This window comes from Aricia agestis, chromosome 5 (assembly GCF_905147365.1).
Source record: "Aricia agestis chromosome 5, ilAriAges1.1, whole genome shotgun sequence".
Lineage (NCBI taxonomy): Eukaryota > Metazoa > Arthropoda > Insecta > Lepidoptera > Lycaenidae > Aricia > Aricia agestis.
The window spans coordinates 1,385,313-1,413,159 of record NC_056410.1 but is presented as its reverse complement, the minus strand read 5'-3'; the positions used below and the strand labels follow the sequence as shown (position 1 = coordinate 1,413,159).

Here is a 27,847-nt window from a genome sequence, read left to right as displayed (position 1 = left end):
CCTCACATAACCACTATTCATGTCTTCGCGAGGACAAAGCTGCAGCCACTCTTCAGCGCCCGAACTCTACAAGATTCTTTAGCATAATATAATAACTCCCACGCCGGTTACGGTGGCCGGTTTCATTGAAACCAGCCCAGTTACGCAGGAGTCATTTTATAGTGCCCAAGTGTGTGCGCAGTACACAAGAGCACTCTCTATTCCTTTTACCTACTCTCATAACTCAGTGGGAGGGAAGACCTACACGACTGGCCTACATCAGGCGAAAGACCGACTTTTTATTCTCTTATTCTTTAGGTACTTACATACTTTACTGGCAGCGGCTCAGAAGTCAGAGACATATTTTAATGACTACTTAACTTTAACGTAATGAAAATTTTAATATGCGTGCCATACATTTTCAGTCATATTCTTGTTAAAGTAAAAATTAAAATAAAATGTAAAATACGGTTGCACCGTACGACTTGCACAAGTCGTCGTCGTCAGCGCCTATATACTCTACAAATTAGATCATTATTTGGCTGATGTTTAGCATTCGTGTTCTATTCCACATAAAATCGGGCTTCGAGTTAATAATGCAGTTTTATTCTTTAGAACATAAGGTTTACGACAGTGAAATCCATTTTTTTGAAAACCCACTGTAGCATATTCTAGAGTACAAAAATCGTTATTGCTTATTCCTCTAAGTGAGGTTTTGTATTTAGCATTTATGTACTATGTTTCTAAAATGATTTGCGCTTAAATCGCTGAACATTTTGTATGCAATCTCTCTGAGTCACTTAAAATCAATTTAGATACTTTTTATCCCGGAAAATGTACGGTTCCCGCATAGTGAACAGAAATGATTTTGGCTTATGATATCATTGATTATGAGTACAAAGATATTAAGTTAGGTCTTGGAGAAGGACATAGGATATTTTTTTTATGAAATAAGGGGGCAAACGAGCATACGGGTCACCTGATGGAAAGCAACTTCCGTCGCAAAAATGGACACTCGCACCATCAGAAGGTAGGGATGGGGAAGGAATAGGGGTGGGTAGGGAAGGGAATAGGGTAGGGGATTGGGCCTCCGGTAAACTCACTCACTCGGCGAAACACAGCGCTAGCGCCTTCACGCCGGTTTTCTGTGAGAACGTGGTATTTATCCGCTCGAGCCGGCCCATTCGTGCCGAAGCGCAGCTCTCCCACGTATGAATTTAATTGAAAATGACGTATGAATTGAATGAATTTCAATTTTTATCATGAATAATGTACGGTTTTCACGCAACTTACTTTATTAATTTGCGTTTAAGCTGCTGAACCCAAAATTACTCCTGTGACCACCTCGGAGGAGGAGGTTTTTCAAGATCAAAATAAATTTATCTTCGGAGTAGGGTCTTACCCATAGAGAACTATTACCTAGTCTTATCATTGGTCTAGCGATTCGTCCCCCAACTCCTTTTATTTCATAAAGAAGGAAAATATAGATGGTTCGCGTGTACCTATTATTGTTTACTTAAGTGCATATTTTTTGCTTTGATTATAGTTATGTATGTAAAAAACGTTATGTATGTAAAAGAGATAATAAAGATAACTAGTCAACAATTTTCCTGGTAAGTAATAATTTCAGTGGAGACCATAAAAGTCAAAACAAAATAAAATTAAATATCTGCAGGTGCAGTTAGACAAATTAAAATTAAATCTTTTAAGTTTTAATGATGTAAATAAATTTTTTAACCCGATTACGTTTGTTTTAAAGAATTATGTGGGAACTTACCCATTACCCATATAAAGCTTGATAACAGAAGTATATTAGCTATTTAAGAGGCGAAACAATCAATATTCACCATGCATGCATATTATAATATCAATATCTCTTATAAGTATTATTAGTTCTTTGTAAATTGTAAACATTTTTAAATATTTTTAAACAAGGACGAAAATAGAGGGGGTTTATAAGTTTGACGAGTCTGTGTGTTTGTTGTATGTTGTTAAATATATATAAAATATTTATATATATTATTTATAGTTAAATATATATATATATATATATATATATATATATATATATATATATATATATATATATATATATATAAAATAAAAAAACTCTTTATTCAAACCATTAATGTAACAAATCAGTTGACAAAGGATACAAAGAAAGAGGAGAAAAAAACAGTTTGAAATGGCGACCTTACTGCTGGAATCTAGGTAAAGTTTTGTTTGAGGTAAGCAGAAGAATAAAATATTGTAAAGAAGATGAAGAATGTGTGTATTCCGACGCAACTTCACAGGTAGCCACTTTAGCTATGTCCGGTAGTTAGATATGTGATCATTGATCATATTTTAGTAGGCCGAAAATAAATCGGATGCAAATATTTTGCAGGCGTTCTGCGTTAGCGCTTTGCCACTTGTCTACAGGCCTGTCCCCCTAGACAAGTGCCAAAACGCTAACGCTACAAAATGTATGCGATTTGACATAAGTCATCGCTCCCCTAGCGAATACTAATGTCAAATCCATACTGTTCGTTAGAAGTTGTTGTGTGTATGTTGCATTGTAGCATCCAAACGTGAAACGGGTGGAATGATTTCGACCTAGGTTTTTTTTCTTGAAAGCAATAATGATCGAAAGTGTATTCATCGTCATCAGATCACTACCTATTACTGCTGGTATCATTTTTATAAAATTTTGAGGCTGTAGAGACGAGCTAGCAACAGATGTTTCATATCAGATATTACACTAGTGAGGAGATGTCATTCGCAAAGCAACAAGGTTGCTTCCATGTTCCATGTCAATAATGCTGCTGGTTACTGTTTGATTAGGTGATCGCACATTTATCAGCAGGCACGCGCCGAACGCGGCCCATTGTAGAATTTATTGTATGAAATTATAACCTCGCACATTCGTCCGCACCGTACACGCCGCATTTCGTGTGCTATGCGGTGCGTTCGACGCGTACGGCGCTGACAATTAATGTGCGACCAGCTGAGCTATGTCATCTGGGAAATTCCTAATTATTATGTCTTAATGACATCGTCAGGTCCTCAAGCTGCACGCTGGATTAAAGTTGGATGACTCTTAGCTCTAATGGCTGTCATTACCTCGTCACGGTTTTACCGACTAAAGCACGGTCGCGGTAGTGCCGTCCTGTATACTTACTAATAATATTGGAGTGTCTATTTGTAATTTAAAATCAGCTTATTTCTTTTAATGCATACCATCATGATAAAAAAAATCATGATTAAAAATGAGTCTAAAACGTTTTGACAACTCTCAGAATAGGCTAAGCAATTTAAAATTTTTGTAGTAAAAAATAGAAATAATAATTATAAAGAATTTAGATAATTCAAGTGCCTTTATTCATAATTGTTTCAATAAAAATGTTTCTTTTCCATCTTGTGTAAGTAACGCAGACGAAGTCGCCGCAAGCATCAACTATCATTATAAATTTTCCACCGGCTCAGTGGTAAGTAGCCATTTATATTCCTAAGTAGGTTTTAGTTTTTTTTGTTTTTTTTTTATCGTTAACAATCGACAGACACGAGAATTGTATCAGACGAGCATACCTAATACCTTATATGTAGATATTACAATTAAATCTAAACAATAGTACCTACTACAAATCTTTACTTAACAAAACGTAAAGATTTGTTTGTTGGCCTTTTCCTCCAAAACTAGTGGCCCAATTTTGATGAAATTTGGCACAGATACAGATTTAATCACAGGGAAGACCATGGTTTAATTTTTACTAAGGTGCATCTCACGGTTTCCGCGGTATTTGATTCGGCAAGCATGAAGTCGCGGCACAAATAGGGATATTTATCGTAATGTGAATTACGCGATGTGGTTATCGATTGCTTATTAATCTTCTGAGCTCTACTTTAAATAATGTTTTGCTACTAACTTACATTTAATTTTGGTTAACGATCCGCCTTTAAGGGGGCAAACGAGCAAACGGGTCACCTGATGGAAAGCAACTTCCGTCGCCCATGGACACTCGCAGCATCGGAAGAGCTGCAGGTGCGTTGCCAGCCTTTTAAGAGGGAATAGGGTAATAGGGGAGCGTAGGGATGGGAAGGGAATAGGGGAGGGTAGGGAAGGGAATAGGGTAGGGGATTGGGCCTCCGGTAAACTCACTCACTCGGCGAAACACAGCGCAAGCGCTGTTTCACGCCGGTTTTCTGTGAGAACGTGGTATTTCTCCGGTCGAGCCGGCCCATTCGGGCCGAAGCATGGCTCTCCCACGTATAAATTATTGAATAACTATATTGAATAGGTAACTATTTTGTAGGTAAATACGTTGGTAGTTGTTAACATAGAATATAGATAGTAAAGAGGAAAGAGGGCGAAAAATAAACAGACCAAAAAATGGTCGATGTTTCCGAAAAAAATATTTTATAAAATGTAAAAAATCACCTGCAGGGTAAAATCACCATGTAGGTAAGTCTAACATAAACTTAAAAAAATAAATACCTGATTTTGGTATTAAAGAAAAACTTAATTATAATAATTTATAGTGACAATATTGTGGTACTCTTAAGATTTTATAGAAGCAACAATTCCTAAGCATTACTTTTCTAGCAAAACTGCTATTTATAATATTATGATGTCGTGAGCTCGGCTAAGTGGGGTTTTGTATGATGAAGTTCTGACTTAAGAGCTCACCTGACTCTAAAAATCCATCATCGTCATTCTCTCTTCACACTCACGCCCGTCTTTCATATGCCAGGTGAAAAAGGATGGCCCGGAATCATCGCCGAGTTAGTTTTACTTGAATAAAAGACGAACTATAATGATTATGAAAAAAGTGTTTTGAGCTAATTTAGGTTTTATCAATACCTTTTTAGATATTAAAAAATATTAAAGAAAAGACAGCAAACTTCGAAGATCCAAGCAAAAATGTGTCTAAAACAAGGTTTTTTGTAGAAAAGAAACTATCGAGCATTTTTTGAGTACTTAATCGTGTTTTCGTCTTGAGCATTTAATCTTCATGAACTGAAGTTACTTGTGTCAAAAAATCAGTTTTCTAGACCTTACAGATTTTGAGATCTAGGTTAAAGTATGTAAGTCAGGTTAGGGTCATATGCGCTGTTAATTTTCACGTTAAGTATTTTAATCCTTCTATCGCGGATTCTTAGAAATCTATTGTTCTCGCGGCCGCTTGGGATTTGAAGCGTTAAATTCTTGTCATATTTTGTTAAACACATGACGATCTTACCACAAAAAACTAAATATCTGTTGAACAGTTGTTTTGAGACCATTTTGTATTGATTTTTTCTCTAATCAACTGTTCAACATGTGTTTAAATATTTTGTAGTAAGACCGTGATTGTTCAAACAATTAAATACCTACCGATAGCTTTGGAGATTCCAGAAAATCATTTTTATAAAGATACTAGAGGACGCCCACAACTCGCTAACGCTAACATTTGTTAATCGCGCCGGAACCGTTAAGTTTTCCGGGATAAAAACTATCCTATGTCCTTTTCCGGGACTCAAAGTATCTCCATGCCTAAACGCTTATGGCGCGTCATCGAACAAACTGCTTGGCCTGTGGTAAGAATTCGTGAAAATGAAGGTGGCAACGAATTGGTTAAGCGTGAAGAGGTAACAGACAGACAGGTAGACAGACACACAGACACACTTTCGCATTTATAATATTAGTATGGTTATGGATAATAGGCTTTGTAAGATCACAGTGTCGAGTTGTAATGTCGGTCACATAAAAACATTACTTTTCTCTTTATTTACGGTAAAATTACTTTTACATAAAAAAACTGTCCTCCGTGACAGCGTTACTCAAATGATGCTGGCCCATTAAAGTCTTGTCGTCTTTTTAAATAATTATTACAAACTCTTAAAAACATTTTTGTCAAATTTTTGTAGTGTCAGTCACATAAAAGTAGCGTTTTGTTTGTTATTTTTGCTCACAGATGGCGAAAATATCTATAGAAAGCAGAGAGAGAAGCAGAAAGCTAAATTATTATTTATAGAACCTGCCAGACCACCTCAAAGTCAAATAAAATCTAAAATTTAGCGACGTCTAGAAAGCAACTGTCAAAAAAATCTGGCAGATGAGATTCTAGATATCGCAAGAAAATAAGATGAAAATATATTGAGCCTTAGGTATACTTTATTGAAGGTTAGGTAGACTTGCAGAACTGGAAACCTTCTAAGCTGATAGCGTCCGCAACTCCATAGTGGCTGAAGATAAGAAGAAGATAATAAGAAGATCTTACCTCTATAGGGCTCATATAAAGAAAAATTTTTAGTTTAAAAAAATTACGCAAGTCTGCCTACCGTTAGCTTGTTAGTTCGTATTGTATGTGCTGAAATATTATTATTAAGATATTATTTAATTATTAATTATTATGAATTATTAAATTTTAAGGTTTCATGTAAGACTACCGACTTTTAGGGCGAACCTTAAAACTTTTCCTAATATTCGTAAACGATTATCCAAACCCTGGATGGATAGTGGATATTGACCACTGCGTATCTCAATTCGTTACGGCCATGGAAATTTTAAAGTCAAACTTTACTGATCTAAGTCACTAGCATCAGTCGAGCACATTGGTAGAAATGGTAGAATATGTACGACCGAAGGCAGTATGTTTGAATAAACCTCTCATCATGTTCTCTGGGAGAGTTTTTTCTGCCAAGACGAAATAACTACAATGCTAGACAATCTACAGTGTACTTAAATCTGATGTCGCATACTACGGTGATATCGTGGACAGCGCTATAGGAACTTAATCCGTGCCTTCAAGCGATTTTCTCACAATTATTATTGGCAACAGTCCACAACAAATTCCAATATTAATTTAGCTATACCTACTGTGGCCCCCATCCCCTGTCCACGCCAAGCGGTCTTCAAAGAAAGGATTTTTCAAAACGATAAGTATCTAAGGTTCAAGGTCTTTGATGTAAATTAACAATTTCGTGTGTAATATAGATCCAACTAAAATAGTCGTAGATAGGTGTTCAATTTTGTAAATCTCGATTTTAATAACATACATTCACGCGGACGAAGTTGCGGGCAACAGCTAGTGTAATATATAATTAACTTACACCCGCAATAAAACCGACAGCTTGCCTACTAACAAAACTCTAATTGTTTTTTAATGTCTCATTTAGATGTTTCCGATTAATTTATAAGTACCTAAGAATTTCCCAAAAGTTCGCCTGGGAAATTACAGTGTAAACTCTATATAACGTCACTGAAGGGACTGTGCATTTTATGACGTTATAGAGAGTTGTTGTTAAATAGAGAGAAGTAAAATCAAAGAATTTCCGAAAATATACAGTGATTTTTTTTCGGTAAACGTATATTGACTATTTGAAAGTTTATGAGCAACTGAGAATGATAACGTTTAGATACGGTACTTTTTATGTTCAAAAATAGTCTACACGTGCAAGCAATCCCAATTTGTAAGCAATAGAACGAATTTCTTAGAAATTTCGGTATGCATGATGCCGAAAGTCAAGTTCATTGCGGGCTAGGATTGTAAAGCGACAAAAAAACGTACCCAGCTGTGCATTTTTTACTAATATTAGTAACTTAAAAGGTACTTTTTATTATTCAATTTTTATGATTTTGTCGTTATTGAGAGTGGGAGTGATGTTATACAGAGTGTATCATTGTATGGTAGACAAGCTAAACCAACCAAAGTCAAATGATTTCGACGCTTTAGAGTTTGTCGTTAAATGGAGTGACGTTACATGGAGTTTACACTGTATTATTATTAAGGCTGGTTTTACTATCGCGGTGATCGCTCGCTGACCATCGGCGTCGACGTCAAACCTCTGCTTTGTTGGAGCAATCTAAAGGCTATGGATACGAAAATGGATCGATAAAAGCGATAAAAATGGGAGCTACTAGTTGTCTTCTGAAGGAATTAGCATTGGGAGATCCCAAAAAATACTTCGAAAGTTTGAGAATGTATGAAAGTTGGATAATTTTTGACTAATGAACTCGACTAATTCGAGAGGGTCGGACTTGTTTAGCCGGTGCGCCAGTAGCGCGGACGCGTGGTGGGAGGTGCTACTCGCCCGCGAAAAATAGAATAAAATGGATTGGCTCGACTAAATTACTTACTAATCCTGATTGTACTACGTGTTGCAACATGCATATGGGCATTTCTTTGTATTTTATGATAATGATTAATAATATCATATCCAGTTGTTACAGTCCACATCCTTTTTCTCTGCATCCACAATATGGCCACATCAGCTTTAGGGCCAGGCCACAACACTGCATTGCGGCGTCGCATCATATAAATATACGACGCCGCAGAACGCATCGTGAAAATTTCCGATGTAAAGAGTGCTATACTATAATTATTATACAGTATGTATATGAATTTTTTGCGTTGCGACATCGCATCGCATTTCTGTGCGATGTTGTTTTTGCGACACGACGCGGCAACGCAGTGTTGTGCTCTGGCCCTTAGAGTGGCCATAGACGAACCGCAAGTTGCAGTCGGGACCGACTGCTCTAGAGCGGTCGCATTGAAGTCGTACACGACTGCAACACGACCGCATTTTGGAGTCTACCATACATACCTTTGTTGTTCGACTGCATGCCGAAACTCGACCGCAGAGCGACTGCTCCGACTCAAGAACTGCTCGAGCGGTCCGTGTATTGCGGATATGAATTTAGTATGGAAACTGCTGATCGCCGTGCAGCAACCGCATCTTGCAGTCGGTTTCGACTGCAAAATGCGGCCATAGATGTTCGAGCAGTTCTTGAGCGGTCATTACTTTCAACGCGCGCGCTCTGAGCAGTCGCGGTCCCGACTGCAACTTGCGGTCCGTCTATGGCCAGTCTAAGATAATGTTCTAACTTCTATCTTTGATCCTAAACAATTAATAATATTTTATAGATAACATCATATTTCATTCATTATTATTCGTTTACCACGCAACCATACATATTTTGCGATAAAATTTAGAAGCCATCGTAGGTTTTCCCTGGGTCTTAAAGTGCATGTAGCGTATAATTTTAATACGGATTATTAAAATACACATAATTTAACTGATATAAAATGTATTATGTACAAAAAACCTTAATACTAAAATTATATACAATAATATACCAAACAAATATGTACATTCGTCATTCAACTTACGGCCTGTCCACATCTCCACGTCACGACGTCGTCAACGTGGAACGGTGCGGTAACGTAGCACGGTATGTTGACGTGACGTGAAAAATTCCGTCAACGTAACATGAAAACGCACGTTAATGTGTAGCAACATTTCCATTCTTTTTTTTAAAATCCGTCTTCTTAACAATAGCAGAAGCAGAATATGTATTGTGCGGTCCATATCTAGATAAGTAGTGAAGAACGTACCAGTTTTACAAGGCATGGTGACGTACAATGTTGCTACACCGTTACGTGCATTTTCACGTTACACGTTACGTTTAAATAAATTTTCACGTCAAGACAACGTACCGTGCCACGTTACCGCACCATGTGGACAGACCCTTACTATAAAGCTTTCAGAGTTACAAAAATATAGATTTAACAATATATCTCCAGAATACAACAATAATTCATAATGTTACTATGAAAGTGAGTTGAAACATACACATAATAGTATAATTTACAATTTTTAACCGACTTCAAAAAAAGAGGTTATCAATTAGTCCCGTATTAATGTAATATTTCCAAAACTTCGTAGTTTTCGTATATTATAATAATATGTTAGTCTATGTCAGCATCTGAATAAAATATGTGCCTCAAAACTGTAAGTTTGTACATACAAACTTACAGTTTTGAGGCACATATTTTATCATACATACATATGTATGTGTGTTTTTATGTTTGTGTTTGCATATCTCCGCAACTACAAGTCCGATTTAAGAAATTCTTTTTTTGTTGTACAAAATATTATTCTACTAAGGAAATACTGCAAGTTTTACTAAAATCGGTTCAGTAGTTTTTAAGATAGGGAATTTTATCAACTACGTATTTTAGTCTATTTTAAATTTTTAAAAGATGTACTATTATTATCGTTTGTAACGTCTAAGTGGAGACGTAATTGTTGTACAATATTTTGTCTGATACGTTAGAAAGTCGCTTGACGGACATTTTATGACTATAGGTAATGACTGAATACAGTGTGATTTTTGTTAGTAACGTATGTCCACTTGCAATAAATATGAAGTCGCGTGATCACTGACCTCTATAATACACTGGACAGGCTATGCCGTACAAAATGACAGCTATTTTTTGTGCCGATTTGAAGCGCCGCGGTGAGCGTACTGTGAACTAATTACATAGAAAATGACAACCGCCATTTGCAAAATAGTAGTCTGTAGTTCCAAGTACACTCACTACTGCTTTCACATAGCAATCAGCGCCAATATGGCGACTTTCAAATAGGAACATTTTATTGATAGCGGTCGCCTGTCCAGTGTATTATAGAGGTCAGTGGTCGTGATCAACGTGACAGAATAGGATATATAACTGCAACATTTCCACACTAGAGGCAGCACCAGCATATTGTACAGCCTACGAATAATAAAAACTAAGGAAACGTAACTCCCGTACTTCAACCGTTTTGAATTTGGTTATTAGCAATATGACAACAGCTACGAAACACTAACATTCAAATTTAGGAAATAAAGCTGTTGATAATTATTATTATTATTGTCACTTGTATATTGTCGTTGTCATTGTATAAGAACACAAACATTCATGCGTAAAGTATGCACGTATTCGGGTCACATTTTGTAGACTCGCGGACTAAATTTTTGACACACTTACTCTTCCTTAGTTTTTATTATTCGTTGTGTACAGTAAACAAAAAGTTTTGTTTGACGTTTGATAAAGTTTCTGTCAATATTCTGATATTATGACGTGTGTGAGATGTCGGGTTTTGGTCGGATTATTTCACTGACCTCCATTATACAAGTACGCTGGACTTATGATACCCACCTGCTTTTTATGCCTATTTGAGGCGGAATCAGCGCCCCCAATGCGGGGGAAGAGAACTCAATCTGACGTAACTTGCAGATGGCCGCTTAGTCGTTGTTGGTTGTCATTACTAGTATTAGTTCCAAGTACTCTCACTACCGCTATCAGCGCCTATATGGCGACTTTCGAACGTCATTTTTAGGTCAGATTTAGGTCTAATCCCCCGCATTGGGGGCGCTGATTCCGCTTCAAATAGGCACAAAAACCAGCAGTCATTTCAAAGGGTATCATAAGTCCAGCGTACTTGTATAATGGAGGTCAGTGGATTATTTTCTGTATATTATGTTAGTAAACGCCCTCTGCTCCGACCTTTGCGTAATAATCCCTAATTCATTGCCATAGGCCCGTGTATGACTAGCAGACCGTGTCACTCAAAAGAAGACAAGTGCTGAGTTTTCATTTTAGGCACATGAAGTGGCGAGTGTGTACAGCTGACAATGACAGAAGGGTGTGTACAGCTGAGATCTTATAATAATATTTTATATGACACTTTCCAATCTAGTAATCCAATGTTAGTAAATTGAACGCTGATAAGCTATTTTGTGTATCGTCCCACGAAAGAATTCCGTATTAAGTTTGCATTCATAACTTAACACGAATTTTTTTGTGATTATTTTTTTAGAATAAGACTTCATTCAAAACTCAACATACCAAGTTTTGTGGGTTAATACACAAATGCTTAACACTGACCTGACCTTTAATTAGGGTATATGAACACGGCCTAGAACCTAGAACTGCATATCTTTGGTCTTTGCGTTAGCTTCACCTATCGGGAAAACATACAAAAACTAATGACAATAATTAGCTAATTCTTGTTTCGATTACGGCATCTCAATCTTTTCAAATGCCGAGATCTACCTCCATGGTCGATAGTAAAAAATATAAGACGTAATAACTTTAACAAATTAAAAATTAACAAACCCAACTCATCAATCAAAGACTTTAACAAATTCTTATAAATCTTTAAATTTTAATACAAATAGATCTAGTTAATTTAATTATTGCTTAATTTAGACACACAAACTTTACGTAGTCAACTGACGTTTTTCTCTCAACTTTTGCTGTTTCATGATATTATTCAAGCCATTTTCAATTCCATAAGCAACAAATCAGAATTATGTGACGTCACGTCTCGTCTCTAGTCAGACGTTTGTGTAACCATATTTTAATCGTTTTGCGAAACCAGTGACGTACCATCGAATAAATTTATTCATAGACAGTTGGCGGACCTACGTGACATTTGGTCAGGTTATGTCAGTTCAATATTAGTCGTGATTGACGGCTGGGTTTGACGTAACGCGACCAAATAACGTAGGTCCACCATCTGCCTAGGAATCAAATTCTCTGATAGTACAACAGTTTTCAGTAAAGTGTCAACGTCTGATCGCGACCTACCAATGAGGGCCCACGACTGATCCCTCACTCCTCGCCCCGTCAAAGTTCCCTACTAAAATTTGGGTATAAACCCAAACTATTACTAGAGACTAAGGGCTGCATTCAGAGTCTTTTTTAAATGGTAACTTTAAATTATATTAATCAAAAAATATTGACTCATCATGAAGACGATACCGCACTAAACGACACTGAACAGCAAAGCGACGCGACACTTCACATTTTATAGAACTGACGTTTCGTGTCGCGTATCATCTTTGCCGCGTAGTGCTGCTTACCTCATACGATTTCATACGAAGAATATTATTATTTGACGTGTGTAGCTCCACTGCAGCGTAGCGTCGGTCAGAGCGGCCTTAAATTTCTCTGAACGCGGCCGCGACTATTAATATCACACCGTTATGATAGTGTAGACAGAACTAAGGAATACCTCGACTTTAACCAAACGGACGAATATACGCGAGTTGGGCGCCACTGTCACTTTCAACATGTTTCACAATGCTTAGTAACGCATTAGTACTGCGCGCGCCGGCCGATATGACATACTACGTCAAACGTATAAATTTCGAGATCTCTTCTGAGTCGGCCTACTCGTTAGACTCTGCTCGGCAGTCAGCGTTGCGTCGACGCAGCGCTGCCGTTGTTCTGTTATACATACAAATAACCGGCCACACGGCACGCTGCGTCGTCGCAACGCACACATGACGGACAGCAGCCCCCGAGACGAAGCGGGAGGGGGTGTTGAGTGTTGACGTTAAGACTGCTTCGTAATAACGCTGCGATGACGCAGCGTCCGTGTGGCCGGCTATGCGTCAAAAATATTACTATTTTATTATATAACGCAACTCGCCGTGTGCGCTGGCACTTAGTTCTGTTTACTGTGGTTATGACGTGTCACGTCAGATATCCCCGGCGTCGTGCACCTCCTTCACCAGGTCAGCGAGCTCGGCCGCGCTGTACCCCACCAGCTGCTGCAGGTCGCACACGAACTTATACACGAACCTGCAAACAGTAATAAGTCCCTGCAAACCCTGATGTCAACAATCACAGAGGTTTCTTTTGTGGACGAATAGACAATGTGTTAGATTGATTCGATGATCCGTTTTATTGCATTCAAAGAAATAAAGAATATTATATTATTATCATAGAAAACTCAAATCCATGCGGGCAAAGCTCAGGATAGAAAATGAAAGATAGAGACACACTGAATCGACATTTTGTTCAACAAAATATTTATATGACATTTTTATCCTTGTAGAATTTTGTTAATGAATTAGTCATTTTTATTATACCTAATTATTAACCTTAATTACATTAAGATCTTAATCTTAATGTATTTTGTCGAGGTCAGAATACTACAACGTCCGATTTTTTACAATGTTCATTGACTTATAGTTTGTTATTATATACGTCTCACGTCGCGCTAGACATGAGCAGACATCGCGAGAACTATGTCGTCTCACGTCGCGCTACACATGGGCAGACATCGCGAGAGCTATGTCGTCTCACGTCGCGCTACACATGGGCAGACATCGCGAGAGCTATGTCGTCTCACGTCGCGCTACACATGGGCAGACATCGCGAGAGCTATGTCGTCTCACGTCGCGCTACACATGGGCAGACATCGCGAGAGCTATTTCGTCTCACGTCGCGCTAGACATGAGCAGACATCGCGAGAACTATGTCGTCTCACGTCGCGCTACACATGGGCAGACATCGCGAGAGCTATGTCGTCTCACGTCGCCCTAGACATGACAGACATCGCGAGAGCTATGGCGTCTCACGTCGCGCTACACATGGGCAGACATCGCGAGAGCTATGTCGTCTCACGTCGCGCTACACATGGGCAGACATCGCGAGAGCTATTTCGTCTCACGTCGCGCTACACATGGGCAGACATCGCGAGAGCTATGTCGTCTCACGTCGCGCTACACATGGGCAGACATCGCGAGAGCTATGTCGTCTCACGTCGCGCTACACATGGGCAGACATCGCGAGAGCTATGTCGTCTCACGTCGCGCTAGACATGAGCAGACATCGCGAGAACTATGTCGTCTCACGTCGCGCTACACATGGGCAGACATCGCGAGAGCTATGTCGTCTCACGTCGCGCTAGACATGGGCAGACATCGCGAGAGCTATGTCGTCTCACGTCGCGCTACACATGGGCAGACATCGCGAGAGCTATGTCGTCTCACGTCGCGCTACACATGGGCAGACATCGCGAGAGCTATGTCGTCTCACGTCGCGCTACACATGGGCAGACATCGCGAGAGCTATGTCGTCTCACGTCGCGCTACACATGGGCAGACATCGCGAGAGCTATGTCGTCTCACGTCGCGCTACACATGGGCAGACATCGCGAGAGCTATGTCGACTCACGTCGCGCTACACATGGGCAGACATCGCGAGAGCTATGTCGTCTCACGTCGCGCTACACATGAGCAGACATCGCGAGAACTATGTCGTCTCACGTCGCGCTACACATGGGCAGACATCGCGAGAGCTATGTCGTCTCACGTCGCGCTACACATGGGCAGACATCGCGAGAGCTATGTCGTCTCACGTCGCGCTACACATGGGCAGACATCGCGAGAGCTATGTCGTCTCACGTCGCGCTACACATGGGCAGACATCGCGAGAACTATGTCGTCTCACGTCGCGCTACACATGGGCAGACATCGCGAGAGCTATGTCGTCTCACGTCGCGCTACACATGGGCAGACATCGCGAGAGCTATGTCGTCTCACGTCATCTCGTCGTCGTGATGTCTAGCGCGAGCTAGACATGAGCAGACATCACGAGAGATAATATTATATATTACGTTGTATGCTCACCGCTTGCCGGCGACCTTGGCGATCATATCGCCGTCGTAGTAGTATCTGAGCGCGCGCGACAGCTTCTCGTAGTTCATGGCGGGCTTGTGCTTGCGCCGCCCCCACAGCCGCGCCACGCGCTCCGGCTCCAGCAGCTTAAACTCGCCGTCCGAACCTGCTCATAACATTGTTTTGTTAAGGTTATCGTGACATACTAAAAAGTAAAAAGCAAAATAAAATGAATAGAATACTTTTATCTTAGTTCATCTACGTAAGTTTCTAGCGTACGCGGCAGTTCAGCATTTTATATTTTTAGGGCCACTTTACTTCCGCCGCCACATGTACCCACTCTGTAGTAGATGCTGCCGCCCTAGGCTGGGGGCTTTATGGCTTATTTATAAATCCGGGGCTGGCACGCGGTACATCCTTGATGCGTTTTTAATACGAATCGCCCCCGTCATCATCATCACTCACCGTGCCACCGTATGACGTCGAAGTACTCGGCGCTGGTGAGCAGCTCCAGCAGGAACTGCCACAGCTGCACCTGGCCGTTGTTGCCGCACCGCGCCACCGCACACTCCTCCGCCGCGCCAGTCATCGCAGATATCTGGTAATATTCATGACGTCATACATACACCTCAAGGACCTTTATAGGCAGTGCACAACTTTAAGAACGCTCGGCAAGAGTGGAAGGGAAAGACACAGTGTTCGATTAATAACTGTCTCATTAATCAACATCACATTTTTAGAACACAGCTTTAAATTTTAGCACAGCTTTAAATATCAGCAATCAGCATTAAAGACAAAAACATTATACCATGGGGTTTTGAGTCACAAATTTTGCGGTCGGTTTATATGCGTTTCTATTTTTTACTATATATTTTAAAAAGTCTAAGAAAAATCTATTATAAATTATCTCTTTACAGATATCAAAATTATCATTTATATTTTAAATTTTTAAAAGATAAATGGTTGTAATTAAAATTTGTTTACCTTGGGTTTTTTCTTTATTGCACATGAGGTGATGTCCAGGACGTCTTTTACGGCAGGCTCTGCTGTCTGCACGGCTAAAAAAATCCATGAGTTAAAACTCAATTGACAAAACAACGTCATAAAAATATTTAAGTACTATCCTTTTACTAATAAAGATATATTTACACAGAGTAAATTTATTATTATTCAAAGTCCACCGTCTTTGTTCATCATGTGACTTATTAGATAATATGTCAAACAAAGACAAGCTGATTTTGTACAGTTATCAGCATAGGTGTCTAAACACACACCATGCCGAAAATACGCGGCCGCGGTTAGGTCGCGTTATAGCGTACAGCCGAACTTCTCAAATACTCGGACAAAGTTATGTAACTGAATTTCCGCCGCTTAATTTCGGCTCTTATCGTGTGCCACATCAGCCGAATGCGTCGGAACATAATATCGGCCGCGAAACTTCGGCCGCGTATCTTCGGCATAGTGTGTTTATACACACTATTACTTTTTTTATTAGTAAAGGTGAGACCACACGTCTATACGACACTACGCGGCAGCGACGAGACTCGAGACTTCACGTAGCGAGAACTAACATTACAGACATCATTTATATGGAACGCGAAGTGTCGCGTCGTGTCGTGTTGCATTTTTTTTTTAATGAAATAAGGGGGCAAACGAGCAAACGGGTCACCTGATGGAAAGCAACTTCCGTCGCCAATGGACACTCGCAGCATCAGAAAAGCTGCAAGTGCGTTGCCGGCCCTTCAAGAGGGAACAGGGTAATAGTGGAGGGTAAGGATAGGCTACTTTTTATTTTGGAAAATATTTTCCAAAATAAAAAGTAGCCTATGTTACTCGTAAGTAATGTAGCTTTCGATTGGTTAAAGAATTTTTAAAATCGGTCCAGTAGTTTTTGAGCCTATTCATTACAAACAAACAAACAAACAAACAAAGTTTACCTCTTTATAAAATTATTATTAGTATAGATAGAACAGTAAGCATATTATTACTATTATTATGAGTGACGGAACTGTTTGTATGGAATAAATTCTTACCGATAAACTTGCATTTCCTGAGCAACTCAAAATGTGTCCAGAATAAGTCACCAGGATCAGATGGTACTTTCTCCCTGAAAACATAAAAAAACATTTAATAGCAACACAAATTAGCTCTAGAAAGAAAAGATAATTCTGACGTGACAAGTGCGTTCACATTTCACATGAAAGTGAGCATCAATAAGATGACGTGGACTATCAGTAGGCAATATTGTTAGTTTCAGTATAATCGTATGTATGTTAGTCTATAAGGTATTTATAATATGGGCATTGATGCCTGAATTAAATTATTAATAAATAACAAAATTTTAAAACCTGAGCTAGAGAATATTGCGGCAGATGTTATTTAAGCAGTGGCATGGCATGGCATTAGGGCATTTGCACAGAATAATAATAATTAAAAATAACTAAAAAAGTACGCTTTTTATTATTATTTCTTTATTTTAACAAATTACTGCATTGTCATAGGCTCTTAATACGTATGCAAGGATTCGAATTAATTAAACTCGTGGAGATAGGTAAAATTCGTGCTCAAAGATTCCGTTACATACATACAGCCCAAGATAATAAAAGCGTGTTAAAAACAGCGCGGTAACTACCTGAACTGTTGCGTGGTCATGGCGCAGAGCTGCGGGCCGTTGATGTTCCACTGGGAGAGGCGCAGCCCCGTCAGGTTGAACTGCCGCACCGCCCACTGCACCCACAGCTTCACGTGCTGCACCGACCTGCACGATGACATAATTTTAACGAAGTTTACCATAACACCCCCCACTGCACTCGCAGCTTCACGTGCTGCACCGACCTGGACGATCACACATTTTTAAGCTATTGCAAAGCTCCGACCGGCACAGCCGCACCGCTGTTGTCAGTTCGGCAGACGGTGATTGTGTGCATGCGACTAGATGTATGCGAATTATAATAATTGCAGACATCGATAAAAATGCTAAGCAATTATAGCTTTACCGCGGCAGTCCCCGAGTGCCACACGTATTTAAATACAAGTTTATGCAGTCTATGGGCGATTCTTACACATTCTTTTTTTTTTTGGCCTGGTTTTCTAGAAATAGAATTGAAATATGGGTGGCCGTACTACGGGTTCTTAAGTACTACTTTCTCTTGATTGACTTGACGACACAGAGAGCGTATCAGCCAAGATTAGTATTGAGTAGTATGAGAGCAGTTTATAATAAGTGCTTTCAGATAAACTGATTCGCAGCCCGCAGGTAAATGGCGGACCGACTTTATTTGGTTGAGTTATATTATGTCAAGTCCATCCGACAGATATACCAAGAAACATTGACATGATATATTTCACCAGCTTTTTTGCTTTCAACAGAATCAGGGCCCGTACCACGAAATGGTTTTGAGACTCAAAAAATCGTACGAGAATGTTACGCAACATTCTCGTACGATTTTTTGAGTCCTACTCTAACAAACGTGAAATGACGTTGTTAGAGCAGGACGCGGCTTTCTCGTCCGATTGTTTAAGTCTCAAAACGGTTTCGTACTAGGCCTACAGAATCGAATCGAGAATCGAATCAGCTCGATCTCAACAGCTTTTGCCACTTCCGATATACTAGCGCAAATTAGTGCTGCGGCTCAATTTGGAACTAATCTCTCAACAACGGCTTTTCCCCACTCCTGACAGCTATACTAGCGCACAATCGTGCTGCGGCTCAATTTGGAACTAATCCGGTATCGGGGGTAAGACAGTGGTCAAATAACGTGGGTCCGCTTTCTGCTTTCTCTGATGGTATAACAGTATATTAAATGATCGAGCCTTACCAACTCAAGGGGTCGTCGGGCATATTCGTCCGGTTCCGGAACTGTGTGTCGACGACCCACTTGACGGCGGCGGCGTGCACGCCAGGCGCCGGCGCGGCCGACTCCACCGTAACATCATCCACCTCAACTGATGGAATAAATAAAAAATATGTGATTGTCTATGGCCTCTGAACGCTTATTCACAACCCGCGCGAATTAAATGTGCATCTCGTGCTGTGACGTCATTGCGGCATTATTGTTCACAAAAAATTGCAAAAATTCAGTTTGCAAAATTTGTTTCAAATTTATTGAAAAAATGTTGTTTAAACAATTTGGATGAAATTTTTAAAATACTTTAGGTCCCAGGAAAGTTTAAATAATACATTAATTTGTCTCTGTACAAAGTATGGATAGATGGATATAAATATATTATACACACACACAATTACTGATTTTACCATAAAGGTAATATACATACATGGAATAGAGAAACAAAGGCCTGAGCAAGAGAGATGTCACTATCAGTAACAATGCGTGGTAAAAAGAGACGTGTGATACATGACAGCAGCACTCTTTTTTGACGTCCAGTCGGCACGTGCCGCACGTTGACAATTTAATCTCATAGAAATCATGTTCAATCATGCTTGTGTAAGTGTATACGTACACATATTTTTATACACAGATGAAACCAATTTCGGTTTCGTTTGACAGCTGGAGATTGTTGCTCTAGGTATATTAACTTTATGGATTTTACCAAAACCTAACATCTGGCAAAGCGCCATCTTAAGCAAGGTATTTATGTTTTAGGGTTTTAAGGTTCGTTCCTTCATCACTTAGGACAATATGTGGTACTTACCATTTTCATCTTGTGGCAAATGCAGCAGCTCTTCATCAGGTTTGAGGACATCTAAGATGTTAATCTTTTTCTGGGCCACTCGTATCTGGATGTTGACTTGAACCACACCGGTACCTCGTATGCACTGCTCCACTAGAGTTTTGTGACTCTCCAACTAGAAAGTTTAATATTTTTCAATTAACACAATACAATAAAGCTTGTCACACACAGAGCAGGTAATGTAACGATGTATATTATAGCACGATACATCTCGATACATCTCAATACATCTTGCTATAGAAATCGTCAGGAGACCACACACAGCAGCTATAATGTATATTTTTACATCTTCGTATCTTAAGATACCGAGCTATATGAAAATATACATTTATATTTTGATACATCTAAATACATCTCAATATATTTCTGTATATTACGATACATCTCTTTTCTTCATAGGGTGTTCAAAATTTTCTGTGATTATATTATATGTGTATGATAGACAGATATACACAGTGTTGCCACTTGCCACCTTAGCACAGCACTTCACAGCAGGTACTGCAGGCAGTCTGTTTCCCAGAGCCTATATTTTCAATCAAATATCTTCAATCCACATCGTTCTGTTTTTGGCACAATATGTAACAATGCGCGCATCAAAATTACAATCCGAATCAGCTTCTGATGAACTATCTAGTGAATCTAATAGCAAGTAACTCGAAAGGCCATAGTATTACTACATTAAAAATAAGAACAGCCTGTATAACACTTTAGCAGCAGAAATGTGCGTCAAGCGGGGCGGCTACCATTGAAATGTAGGGAAAGATACATTACATTAACTGTTGTGTGTGTGATACATTAATATAATGTAAAGATATACATCCCGGGATGTAATGTACATTAATATACATTACCTGCTCTGTCTGTGACGAGCTTAATATACATGAGCTTAACTCAGAAATGATCTGTTCAATTAGTGAAATAGAGATATTTCAGGCCTGCATTATTCTGCACTTTAAACTACAGTATGAAGATCAGGAACAGTTTAATGTTACAGTTAATGCTTTAGGCCCACACCGGAATGGCAGAGGCCGGCAGAGGCCGGCAGCGGTCGGCAGAGGCGTGGCGAGGCGCGGCGAGGCCGGCAGAGTATCTATAGTATATGTAAATAAAGTTTAAAATTACACTAAAAGTGCTCGCCGCACCGTTGCCGGCCGCTGCCATTGCGGTGTAGAATAGAATAGAATAGTATTTATTTCCAGGAAATTTGTTTTACAATGGTTCTTAATATTTATGTATGGTATCAAAATTGGTGCCTCATTGGCGTGGAAATATTGTCTAATTATTTCAAAACATTTTCTTTAAATCTTATTCTGATCAACATGCAAACGTGCCTTAAGTAACTACTTATTTGAAAAGATCTTATTACATATTATTTTAACATAATATTAAAACATAAAGTCAAAAACATATATTAAAATCATTTGATAGTTACCTCATAGTATAAATAGTAAAAGTATAAATAAATAAATAAAAATTAAAAACAAAATACAACAAGACGAAGGAGGAGAAGCTAAAATTTCGTGTCAACTTTACAATGGACGTTCTTCATTCTTGTGTGGTTATAAAATAATATTATGGCGCCTGGCGGATGGCATAATACGTGGCATTGTGTGGTATCACAAACACAGTAAAAATTACTGTAAATAGTCAAAACTCTGAATAAAAATAAGTTACTCAAATAATTCACTCTGAATACTAATTATTTCATATGATTTGATTTACTTAGGTATGTCATCTCCCAATGAAATAATTTATCTGCTGGTAGCTGGTAATAGTAAGGTTACCATTTTAGCATCCTGCAGCCAAAATGTATATTCTGCTAGGTCCATGTTCAAACGTTTCTCCAACATTGACTTCAATCTCGAAAGTCTTGTTCTTATGTCCATTAACTGTATTATAACTTCCTCTGTAAAATAAATTATGATTTTTAATAGTGTATTTAGGTAAATAGGCAAAATGGTGTTTTGTCTTTTTAACCTATTAGGTAATGAGGTTAAAAATGTTTGGATAAGTCACATCCAGAAAAGAGAGTGGATGTCATTTTAATGTCTAAGCCAGGGGTTCCCTATCTTTTTCAGCCTGCGGAGCAGTAATACGTCACAAGATTTTGTCACAGAGTGGCGCCCTACTCTACCCAGCTTTTACAAAAAGATACATTAATTATACACCTTTTATGATAATAGTTAGGTTAAGCAGGTCAATAATAATAAACAAATCTTTAATTCTCTGCCTGCTTTGTTTAATTAATTCATCAAGCCCCATACGCTCACCGGTGAACGAGACACAATAGAATATCGTGTCTCGTTTTTCCACGATCGACAGGTTAATATAATTTGTGGTTTCTGATAATGATGGAGGATGGACTCACGGCGCCCCTCTTGCCTTCCCACGGCGCACAGTTTGGGAACCCCTGGTCTAAGCAGTCATGCTATTTTCGCAAAGTTTCCAATAAAACCTTCAACAATTCTTTATTTAGATTTTTTACAATGATAATAGAAATGAAGATATACCTGATGATTCATTGCTCTGTACTGTGTCCTCGTCAATACTATCTGCAAATACAGCCATGGGCGCTTCAAGCATTTCTGAACCACTTTGCATTAGCCCTGTAAATTTTTATAAGCATAATTTATTAAGTATTTTTGTACTTATGTAAAATGTAAAACATCTTTTATTGGCTAGTCTATAACCCTTGTTCAAAATTTGTTTTTTTTTTTGTATGGGAGCCCCCCTTATTTTTTTATTTTAATTATGAAATTATACATTTAACTGGGGATTTTGTTAAAATTTCATGTGCCTACCTGTTGCCATTATTGATATCGAGCAAAAAAGGCCAGAAATATCATGTTTGTTGTACGGGAGCCCTGGGCCCCTTAAGAGGCGACTAACCTCAAAAATCAAACATCGTCCTTCTCTCTTCACACTCACGCCTGTCTTTCATATGCCAGGTGAAAAAGAACGACGCGGATTCATCGCCAAATTATTTTTTTCTCAATAACTCGATAAATATACTTACAACTTAAAAATCCGCTAGGTCGATCACTCAATGATATACAATGTGTTAAAATGCACGGTTATGGCAATAAATGAAAAATTCGTGAAAATTAGATGCATCTTTGTGATTTTTTTCTATGGAGAAAATTTTAAGATATCGTGTTTTTGCTCAGATCGAATTTTTTTAAATATGTAGTTTCTAATTTTAGAAAAAGAAACAATTTTTTTGCAAGTATAAAAATGAATTATAAAATCGACAATTTATGGTTAGTCGCTCCCTTAAATATTAACTTTATTTATTTTTTTGAATTTGTTGTTATAGCGGCAACAGAAATACATAATCTGTGAAAATTCAGAAGTCTAGCTACAGTTGTTCTTTAGAAACGGCCTGGAGACAGACAGATAGACAACAAAGTCTTAGCTCCCGGTCTATGTAAAAATGGGACCTATGTCCCGTTTTTACCCTTTAGAGTAAAGAACCCTAAAAATATTGTTACATTGTATACAAGTATACAAAGTTTTGTTTTGGTTTTTAAAATGTCTTTGTAGCACAACAGACAAGGAGAACTTCATATTTCAAAATGTAAGGTACCCCGCAAAGATCAACTTGTTTGTCAAACAGTTTGATAGTGTACAGCTTTGTTTGAAGCGTTTGTCAAACAAACTACATGTTTGACCCGAAGAAAATTTGCATTGGCGTAGCGTAGCGTTTGACAAACGTGTTTGAACGTGTTCAGCTGTATTTGTCAAACGAGATCTCATGATCTCAAACCGAGTCTAGCTAATTGTTTGACAAACTTGTTTGATGCACGTTTGTTTGTCTGCGCTGCTGTTTGATGAAAACGTAAATTACATCAAACATGTTTGTCAAACAAATTTGATCGTTTGCGGGGTACTTAACAAGCAATTATTTTCAAGGCGTTTAAGATAAAATATCATTGCCAACAATCGTCAATGACACATAATAATATTCAGCATAGTAGGAATAGTTTATTATTGTAAAACATGTTAAAAGGAACTATTCTTTAAATACAGATAAATTGAAATGTAATATTATGTTTACTGCTTATCTTAATTTAAATATAGCAAAATAGTGTACATACCTAAATCTGACTCTGTGACATATTGTGGTATAATTGAAAGTGGATCTGGTGAATCCACTTCCACACAGTCCTCGTTAAATGGATTTTCCATTTTAATTGTTCGCACATTAAGCAAATCACTAATATCTGTAACTTCCATTCTTGATTTATGTACTATTGTAAGTTGTAACGGGTACTCAGCAAATTAATCTGAAACCAAACGATACATTATTTATCTGCTTGATAACAAATAAATATCAATCAAATGATTAATCACTATAATAAACTTGTTTATATTTTACACCTCAAAGAAACATTTGAAAATTTCAAGGAAAAGGAAATTGAATCTAATTCCACTTCCGCGTGCGCCAATGGAAACTAGAATAGACAATTTTCTTTTTTTCTTTATTTAGCAATACTTGGCAAGTCCACAGATTAAATGGGCAAGTCTATAGAGTATAGACTATAGACTTTCCACAGACAAAAGCACCTTTATAATATTATTGAACTGGTAACACTGATAATGTTTTGACAGTTCTCAGCTGTCATATGTCAACTGTCACCCATCCCATCCCCCCCGGCTCCCCCTCTCATATCACCCACCTCCGATCTCTTGAACAACGAACAAGTTTCGAGACACAAGTTTGATCAACATTCAACAGTTTTGTGAACTTTTTGCAGTTAACAGATTTAGTTTAAACGATTTCTGGAACTTATTTGTTGAAAAGCTTAGTAAAAGTTATATTTTAATGCACAATAAACTTTATGCCACGCGTATGTGAAGAAAACATTGGTGCTTTGTTTTGAAACGATTGAATGTTGTTTTTTTCTGGTGTAAATATAAATAGTTCGTAAGTTTTGGCCGGTCCATATGTTGAAATAAGAATTCATATCAAATCTACGGTTCTAACACAGTTGGTGACTCTAATTTAAAAGTTTGTTAATGTTTTCGAACATAAACGTTCGGTGCACACTGCTCATGCAAATTAGTTTTTGAAATTTAAAATGTATTTTACTTATAAATGATGTTGGCACAGCCTAAAAATAGAGTTCAAGCAATTAAATCTAAATTTGAAAGCCTCAGTGTCGAAAACGATGTGTTGATCGTCGGGAAAAAAAGCGCCCAGCTGAACAAACAGACGAGTCTTACTCATAAAACCCAAACAGAGGCGTGCAGACTCATCAAGGATCGCTTTGAAAATGAACCATTACTGCAAGAAGATAAACACAACAATGAATGTGATTCATCGAACATCGAGTGCTCTATTGAACCCAACGCGAGCTATCTGTATAGCATCAGTGACGTGAGGAAGAGCTTCAGCGACGGCAAGACCGCTCTGAGCCGCCAGAGCAGCGACCCCGGCAAAAAATTACACAGAAGTCACGCCTTCAGGTGCGACCGAAGCATCAAAATCAACTCCAGCCCCAAACGTCACGGCAGCTGTAGTGGCAGATCTGAAACTGGAGATTTTACTCTAAAAATGGGTGAAAAGAAACTTAGTAAAGATAAATTAAAACAGTTGGGCAACTTTCTTGAAATTCAGATGAAGAAAGAGAATTTTAAACCATCTATAGATCCTGTTTTTATTGTTGGTGAAGTGCGGGAAGTGACAAGTGATTCAGTTCCAGACTCTGCGGTCCCCAAACACATTCTGGATCAATATGCTAAAGTAACCAAGGCTAAGAAGGAGGATAAATTGGATTCTATGACTGACAGCGGAATCAGCTCAGAAACAGAGAATTTAGAAGAAAATAAATTGAATAGAGTACATAGAAGTGGGTCCAAAATAGCACCTGTAGAAAATGAAGCACATCCAGATAATTCTAAGTTTTGTAAAACTAGTATATCAACATCTTCACTGGAAAATAGTGACAATATTAGTAACCCAGAAATTCCCACTTCAGATTTAGGATCTAAAGGTGATCTATATGCATCAAGTGAAACGATGCGTTTAGAAAGAAAGAATCCTCATCTGAAGCTTACCGATACATTGAAGAAAGCTTTGAAGCAGCCTCTTCCCCCAGGGCCGCCACCCGAAAAGCCCCCCAGGACATTTGCAGCAGCTTCAAATGAATCGGAGAAACCAAAAAAAGATGTCAAGAAAATGTTAGAAAAGTTAGAGGAGGCTGTACAGAAACGTGAAGGGCGAAAAAATATTTACGACATAGTAGAGGAGGATGATACGAAGAAAGAGGCACCAAAATCTAAAGAAATACATTATCTGTGTACAAATATTTTAGATACCACAAGGACCCTGGCGCCAATAAATGACAACATAAAGACACCAATCTCAAATTGCCTGAATAAACTAAATTGTGCCATAGTTGCCAACTCGACGCTGAGTTTGCCATACACAAAGCTAAGTAACGACACAAATCCCTGTTGCTCCTGCAGCAAGGAGAACTTGAATGACCATAAATGGTTGAGTACATTCAAGGACCCTGAAAAGTGTGTGAAGTGCCAAGTCAATGAAACAACTGTAGGGTTCAAGTGTCATGTGAACTGTGCTTGTAAAGAGAGTAAAAAGTCTGAATTTTATGTGAAGGATAGTGATATCCATATCTACGATGAACCCTTTGAGGTGACTAAGACTGATGGACATTACGGTATCCTGAATTCCTGGAAAGCCGAAGGTGCTAGTCGCAGTATGGAAGACTTGAAACCTACAGAATCAGAGGTGAGTAACAAGTAATTGATAAATTATCTCTATGGGCATGTGTCACCACTTCCTGATAAAGTGCCGGACATCCACAACTTATTTGACAGATTCTCCATACTCTGGTCCTGTCTCACCACTTTCTGATAAAGTGCCTAATAGGCTATTCACAACTTTTTTGACAGATTCTCCATACTTGATCTGTCAAGTTAATTGGTGGATAGCCTTATCAGGAAGTGGTGAAACAGGCCCTTTATCTGTCAAGTTAAGTGGTGGATAGCCTATCTGGCACTTATCAGAAAGTGGTAAAACTGGCCCTAAATCTTTGAAGATTTAGGGCCAGTTTTAATAAAAATATATTTAAAAATAATAATAAAATTAAAAAAATAAATTAAATAAAAATATATTTAAAAAAAATATATATTTAAATATTTAAAAAAATATTGATATTTTTTTAAATATTTAAATATATTTATAATCTTATCATCAAATAATATTAACCTAGCTGTTGTCGCTTATAAAATGACTATAAAATTTTTAAACCATGCTAAATATTTACCTACATATTTGGCTACTGTTTGGTGCACATCGGCCAGTATTTTTTTAAATATTTAAATATATTTTAATCTTATCATCAAATAATATTAACCTAGCTGTTGCCGCTTATAAAATGACTATAAAATTTTTAAACCATACTAAATATATACCTACATATTTGGCTACTGTTTGGTGCACATCGGCCAGTGGCAGCCGAGCAACAATGGTTATTGTATTAATTACAAAATGGAATGTAGTAATCTTGTTTCTACACGAACGAGAACAATAACAAAAGGTTCAATTAGTGGAACTAACAAAATTTTAATTCATTTTGTTAAGAAATAAATGATGTGCCAAAATTATAACATCTTGTATTTATTACTCAATGAAAATGAAGTAACTTCATAATAATTATTTACTTTTTATTAGGTGATAAAAAAATCATTGCCCATCAAGAGGTCTGTAGAAAATTACAGTGGCCTTAGCGAAAAGCGGCGAGTAAAAGTCGAAAGGACAGATATTTCGACGCAGCCATGACAAAATACATTAATAATTAAAACTGCTTACAAAATTAAGTTTTGATTAAACCTAAAAGACAAATAATTTTTGCAAGGTAAACTCCATTTCACCAAACTTTAAAGGCTTTCTACTTAAAAATGTCATTAACATAATCATTAAATATGCTGTACTGCTGCAGCTGTAGT

General features: G+C 38.1%; 2 protein-coding genes across 2 annotated transcripts in view; one reads left to right on the top strand and one right to left on the bottom strand.

Moving 5' to 3' along the window:
* Positions 1-13,184: 13,184 nt before the first annotated feature.
* On the bottom strand, positions 13,185-24,317 carry LOC121727405 (DNA-binding protein Ets97D-like). The gene is made up of 12 exons (XM_042115243.1): positions 24,254-24,317; positions 23,971-24,159; positions 22,384-22,479; positions 21,658-21,779; positions 19,835-19,988; positions 19,000-19,126; positions 17,814-17,939; positions 17,215-17,288; positions 16,166-16,239; positions 15,647-15,779; positions 15,194-15,347; positions 13,185-13,358 (listed from the first exon to the last, which is right to left on the bottom strand). Exons 2-12 carry the CDS (start codon positions 24,107-24,109, stop codon positions 13,256-13,258), a joined length of 1,302 nt encoding a protein of 433 aa, XP_041971177.1. The 5' UTR covers positions 24,110-24,159; positions 24,254-24,317; the 3' UTR covers positions 13,185-13,255.
* A 242-nt stretch (positions 24,318-24,559) lies between these two features.
* LOC121727395 overlaps positions 24,560-27,847 on the top strand; it is a 44,604-nt gene continuing 41,316 nt past the window's right edge. Inside the window, exon 1 of the mRNA XM_042115228.1 lies at positions 24,560-26,627. Coding sequence (XP_041971162.1) covers positions 24,972-26,627 — 1,656 coding nt within the window. The 5' untranslated portion in view covers positions 24,560-24,971. The remainder of the gene's footprint in view (positions 26,628-27,847) is intronic.

Bases quoted from the DNA above. Each gene is read 5' to 3' on its own strand.
- LOC121727405 (XM_042115243.1), bottom strand. From the start codon at position 24,109: ATGGAAGTTACAGATATTAGTGATTTGCTTAATGTGCGAACAATTAAA. The intron at 21,780-22,383 runs GTATATCTTCAT...TTTATTTTACAG, and splicing joins ACAGAGCAATGAATCATCAG to AGGAAGTTATAATACAGTTA. The intron at 13,359-15,193 runs GTGAGCATACAA...TACTGTTTGCAG, and splicing joins GCCAAGGTCGCCGGCAAGCG to GTTCGTGTATAAGTTCGTGT.